This window comes from Cinclus cinclus, chromosome 13, assembly GCF_963662255.1.
Source record: "Cinclus cinclus chromosome 13, bCinCin1.1, whole genome shotgun sequence".
NCBI classification, from domain to species: Eukaryota; Metazoa; Chordata; class Aves; order Passeriformes; family Cinclidae; genus Cinclus; species Cinclus cinclus.
In genome coordinates this window covers 15827756-15833755 of record NC_085058.1, presented here as the reverse complement: position 1 = coordinate 15833755, position 6000 = coordinate 15827756, and the positions used below count along the sequence as shown (strand labels likewise).

The following is a 6000-nucleotide window of genomic DNA, read 5'->3' as shown; positions in this document are numbered from 1 at the left end:
TGCCCAGGCCAGTCCTGTGAGATGCTCGTGCACCTCTCCTGCCCCTCCCTTGGTGAACACCGAACAGTTATAATACTCAGGTCAATATATATAGGTACCACGTAGATATATTTGTGTCGCTGTCCCGCGCGTTAACAAAGACGACCAACCCCACCAGGCACCACTTGTCCTTTCCTCCCCCTCCCCTTCCTCCCGTGGCTGTGCAGGAACGTGGCCGGGCACCACCCTACGTGGCCCCATCGCACTCCCCCACAGTCAGCTTCAAGGCTCCCTGCTGGTGCAGCATCTTTAAGGCTTTGAACTCCAAGGGCATAGTGTGCGGGCTGGCCTGCGAGGTGTAGCCGTACTTCAGGCTGTCGTAGTAGTGGTACTTGACTGGGTTCTGGTTCTGGTCCAGGGGAAAGGGCCAGAAGCCATAGAGATAGATCTGGTTGCAGAAGCGGGTGGCCAGGGTGTACATGAGGAGGCCGGTGGTGGGTCGCTTGATGTGCACCTTGTTGGTCAGCCAGTACCTGCAAAGGGACAGTGGAGCCTGTTATTCACCCTGCACACCAGGCACGTTTTCTCTCTCCAGTCTCTGACTGAGATGTATTGGTGATTCAAAGTGAGAGGATTCTAACTAGCAGAGCTCTCCATGCCAAGGAAAGCCTCTCTAGGGACTGCATCCTCCTGCTCTCTGTCTGCTGGCTACATCACACTTGTTGCCATGGCATTGAAGCATCTCATGCCTCGACAATCCTTTATGAAAAACAAATTGCTTGCAACAGTGGCCTTCGGTACTTCAGCCTACAATTATCTTCCAATCAACCCTGGAGATCAATACCACAGACCAAAGCATCCACATGTCAAGTAGACTCCAACAACCCCTCGAAGCAGACACAGTCAAACACAGGCTGATGACTTTCACTGATGAATGAAGATTTTACTCTGACAGCAAACACGACAGAGCTGGAAAAACATCTGCCTTGGAACAAAGGGTTACCAGGCTGAAAGAGCTAAAATGCACTGCTGAGTTCCCATTACACCCGGCAACTGCTGCTGTGATCCTGGACCAAGATACATCACCACACTCAGCAGCACGAGTCCATCAGACACACAATATGGCACATTGCAATATAAAATGTGAGATATGGAGGTCAGCTGAGCCTGCTGCTGGGAAGCACGTTAGTTTTTATGAGGGATGGCAAAAAGAACAGGGGAAGGATGTAGGGATGCAGTGATGCAACAACAGAAACAGTATCAGCCATGGTATTTTGGGCTGCTGATAAAAGTTATTGCAGCATCAACATCCTGTAAGAGATGTTTCCAGTTCCCCATATTTATTGCAAAGGCAACTTAACTGGTTTGCTTAGCAGGAAAACACTGTCAGAAGAGCAAAATCAGTAAGCAGAAGGTTTGGGGAGGTAGAAGATATCCCCATCAGGCACACTGCCCCCTCCCCCAGCATGTCTGATGCCAGCACTGCCCCAGAGCAGGAAGAGCTGGTGGAGACAGCACATCCTGCTGTGCCACAGCCTGCCTGAGTCCTTGGACTATTTTTCACACAAATTTCCAAGGGCCTGAGCTCAGGTGAGTGACTGGCAGCACCTTGGATAAAAGGCAGGAGGAAGCAGAGCAGAGCACGTGGCATTTGTGCTCTCACCAGATGTTTGGGATCCTGAGCCGGGTCCTGCAGTCACAGTGGAGCCTCAGGAAGTGTCTCACTCCTCATTCCCACTTTCTACTGGGCTCCTGAGGTCTGGTGCTCAGACAGCAGGAACCCTTGGGACAGCAGAGCCTTAATCCTGCAAATTAGCTTTTCATGAAAGCCATTAAAATTTAGCAACCAAGGCACAAAACGCGCTTGCTTGTTCTCAGCCAGATAAGAGAAAAAATTGACTTTTCTGGTGAATCAAATTCTGGAAGCAGAGTAACCACCTCGGCATGTGCAGGAAGGGCACAGGGACAGTTTTTTGGGGTGCCACATCCAGGGGTGTTCAAGGGGTGGTTTAGCAAAGGACGAAGATGATGCTTTGGGAAGGAGCTCTTTGCCTGGCTCATGCTGCTATCCAGCAAAAAAAGGAACAAGAAACTGGGGGGGAAAGCAGTATCTCAGTGGCACAGCATCAGCATTTTCTGTGCTTGCCCAGCCATAGGGCTGTGCTGTGGGGACCCAGCAGAGCTTGCTGCAGTGCCACAGCAACCTGCTCCCACAGGTAGCCATAAAGCAACCTCCTTGATGAGTTTATGGGTAAGCACATTAGACCCCCTGTGTGCAGAGGGAAATGGGAGATTATCACAACCATTTAACACTGTGAATTAGGGTATCCTCATGCAGCAGGGAAGCCACCTGGGAAGAACTGTCAAGCCATATTAACCAGCTGGCTTTGAGGGAGGACAACTGTCTGGGTTTGTCCTGCAGCTGCTTAAGCCTTAAAACTCTCCTTTCTATCAATTTACCAGCTGGAATACACAGAAAAATACTGGTGACCTTTTGTCCTCCCAAAATACTAACTTTTGTGTTTTGTTGAGAGGCTGTAAATACTCTATGAACATCCAAGGACTCTGACAGCAAGATGAAGTGATTCTCGCACAGGCCATTCATGTGACCACCAGTTTCATGCATATTAACAATGAGAAAAATATCACTGAAGTACCCAATAGACACATGCTGTCCTCTGCAAGCCAGCACACACAAAAACCTTACTAATTCCAACAAGTGTGTACAAGTCACCACCCAAAACCAGCCCTACCACAACCTACCCACCTCACCAAATGCAGCTAGTGAACGCTAACTTGATAATATTGGGGTAGGGAACACTGACAATTCAATTTTTTATAATGAAAGTTAAAACCTGGCTCTTTTGTCTGTATTTCCCTTTGTTGCAGGCAGGGTATTGCAAAACTTTCACTCATGCAGCATTATAAATTCTCAGTGCAGCTTTGAGAGGGGGTGATGGACTCCAGGCTGTCCCAAACCACCCACATGGATGACATAACATAAAGCATAATGCCCAATCCATAAAACAGGCCATGCCACAGCTCCTCCAATTTGTTTCCTGGACAGTGAAGGTGGGAAATCCTCTGGTGAGGTTTGGGAAATACTTTTAAGTCACTGGTTTGTGATAGGAGTGTCAGAGCTATGCAAACCTTCCTCTTATCTCTCCCACCACTGTCCAGCTGAGACAGCAGCCACAACCCTGGTGCAGGAGAGAACAGCTGGGGATGGAAATAAAACCTAATTAATTCTGTAAATCCAAATGAGGTTGTCTGGGCGCACATGGGATGCTGTGTCAACAGCACACCTTTAATATGTGAGGTCCAGGATTTTAATTAGGAGGAAAGATAATCTCGAAGCAGGCAGTAATTATTTTTTGAATTGGCTACACCAATCACCATAACTATTAACTGCAACATTTTACAGAGAGAGACAGCAATTAAAAGAGAAGAGCAAAGACCAGTCCTGAAACCCAATACCTCTGTTCTCAGAGCTGTTCTCCCAGTGAGGACCTCCTTCAGAAGCTGGTGCTGTGCCTGTAAATAAATCCCCAGGCGTGGATGCAGCTCAGGCAGGAGCCTGAGCAGGATGTGGCTCAGAACAGGAACCATGATGCTGTCAGGGAAAAAGCTGCCTGACACAGCTCTGGTTTCAGATCATGATAGTGACAGATAGAAAATGCCATCAGATCTTCAAGGCCATCTTTTGTATGGAGGCAGCCTAGACACAAGCCCTAACACGTTCTAGTACTGAGACTTAAGAAGAACAGCTCAGAGAATCTCATCCTACAGCTGGGAGGTGGTTCTGCTTGCTCCTCATCTCCTAATCCTCAACTGGAGATGATTAGAAGTCTCCTAAGCAGAACTGCTGCCAGGTGCCTGACCATCAGTGTGACCATCCTCTTGTGAGAGGAATGCTCTGCAGCCACAGGGAAATAAACTGCTGTACTGGGGCCTTAAAGCCCACTGGGAATCAGGAGGCAACACTCTGAAGCAGCCCCTAGGAATCCAGAGCTGCCACCCAAGCCAGGGAAGGTGGCAGCTTCCCCACTGCACACCTGGAGCACGTGCCCACCACACTGAGAGTGCTCATCCTCCCCCAGCATCACTGAATCTGGGGAGAAGACCCTGGCCTGGATTTGGACTTGAATGCTGGGTGCAAAACTCCTCCCTGCAGGCAGCATTCAAGGACTGCTAGAGAGGGAGGGGTCCTGCTCTCTGCTTACCAACCACATCCTGACATTCCTGAGAAAAACCTAAAATAACTTGTACCCTCCAGGTAAGGGTTAACCCACAGGATAAAATTAATAGAAAAATCCATTGCCCTGATTAAAGGAATAAAAGACACAGGTCAATGAAGAAATCAAATTTCAGCATATCAGCTGCATTATTTCAAGATACAAATCAGAATAACTGAAATAATGCAATTTTAGACTCTTTTAAAAGAGCCAATTCATAAAGTGTGATATAAACATAAGCTGTTGTGGAGGTGCCAGTCCCTGACTGGCAGCAGTGTATTATCAGTCTGCCACACACATCCTGCTCCCAGTAATACCCAGGAAAACCAGACACAGATAACTGGAGTGAGTGCCCTGGCTGATGCTGGTGCAGGTGGGGACAGGACCTGCTGGTGCTGGTAGGAGACAGAACATATTCCAGAGCTGGGTGGATGGAGATGAAGTGCTGGAGCGAGCCCAGAGAGCAACTGATATCCCCCATTCAGCTTCTTGCAGCCCTTTTCTGTCCAGGTATTGAGTTTCCTCTGTCACACCCACCAGAACAGCCAAGAGCCACGTTCAGTGATGAGACCTGTGCAGGACAAGCAGGAATGGGCATGTCCCCATCCAGATGCTAACACTGACTCCAAAAACTGCATCCAGTGTCAGTTGGGCTTTATCCACAAGCTGGGCAAAGCCCAAACACCAGACCCAGCCTCCTTGTCTAGACTAGATCCAGACTGTGTAGCCCAGTTCTGATTTAGGTGACTTGGCACAAGCAAATCAACTCTGAGCCACAGATAAAAACCTCTCTTCTCCTCCAGATCTTGATCTCTGTGATGCCTTTTCAAACACATATGGTACTCAACACCCTCAAGTTAAAGCATTTCCAAACAGACAAAAAAGAAAAATAATTGGGAATAACCTTATTTCTTTCACCTTTCCTTTCTATGCCCCTTCACTTCTTTTGAAAAAGAAAAGACTAAATCTTCCAGATTAACAGGAACAAATTAACTCTCTTGGGCCCCCAGTGCTGACACACCACAGCTCAGGTTCAATGTGCCTCAAGTGCAGAAGAGGTGAGGATAATAGCTCACACAAAGGTGCTTTTTTTGCAGGATATCCACTGATCTAACCCACACATAGCTTATGGTGTGTTCACAGTTCTCCCTCACATCCCACTCCAGTCACACACTTGTGAATGGCTATTTTCTTTCCCTACACCCTTTGGACATCTTTTTTCCTCACCTTAAACCATTTGTTTAATGTTTAGGGGAAGGGCTTTAAGGCACAAGACCCCAGGGCAGGTATTTCAGAGGAGCCCCTGTAAGCATGAAACTCCAAAAGGGAGGAAGTATGAATTATCTGGTTTAGGAAACCCACAAGTGGGTGGTGCTGGCCTGACACTGCTGGACACAGCAGAACCAATCTTGAGACACAGGGTGAGAAAAGCTGAGCTGGGAGGGCTGTGAAAAGGAAAAGCAGGAACTTTGGTTTGATGTGTTAGAGAAAAGCAGAGGCTGTGCAGGGATGCAAGAGAGTGTAGTCAAAGCAACAGGTCAGGAGAACCATCTGCACATGTGTGGCTGCAAGCGAGGCAAAGGATGTTGGAATGCACGTGGCATAATGGGGACACGAGGCAAGGGGGGACCAGGAGTGGGTTGCCACCATGAGGGTTCCCACCACAGCTGATGCATGGGAAAGGCTTTGTGCCCTGAACTCAAGTGAAGGCTCAGCCCCTGTTTGGGTGGGAGGACCCAGGCAGACACCCAAGGCAAAGATGACTGCACCTTGTGGCCTGTCAGGC

The 6000-nt window shown here is 48.4% G+C and overlaps 1 protein-coding gene across 2 annotated transcripts in view; it reads right to left on the bottom strand.

Annotated features, from left to right (window-relative positions):
- Positions 1-226: 226 nt before the first annotated feature.
- The window catches only part of ST8SIA2 (ST8 alpha-N-acetyl-neuraminide alpha-2,8-sialyltransferase 2), a 29847-nt gene continuing 24073 nt past the window's right edge, over positions 227-6000 (bottom strand). For both annotated transcript variants that reach the window (XM_062501479.1, XM_062501480.1), the window contains one exon: positions 227-512. In XM_062501479.1, coding sequence (XP_062357463.1) covers positions 227-512 — 286 coding nt within the window. The remainder of the gene's footprint in view (positions 513-6000) is intronic.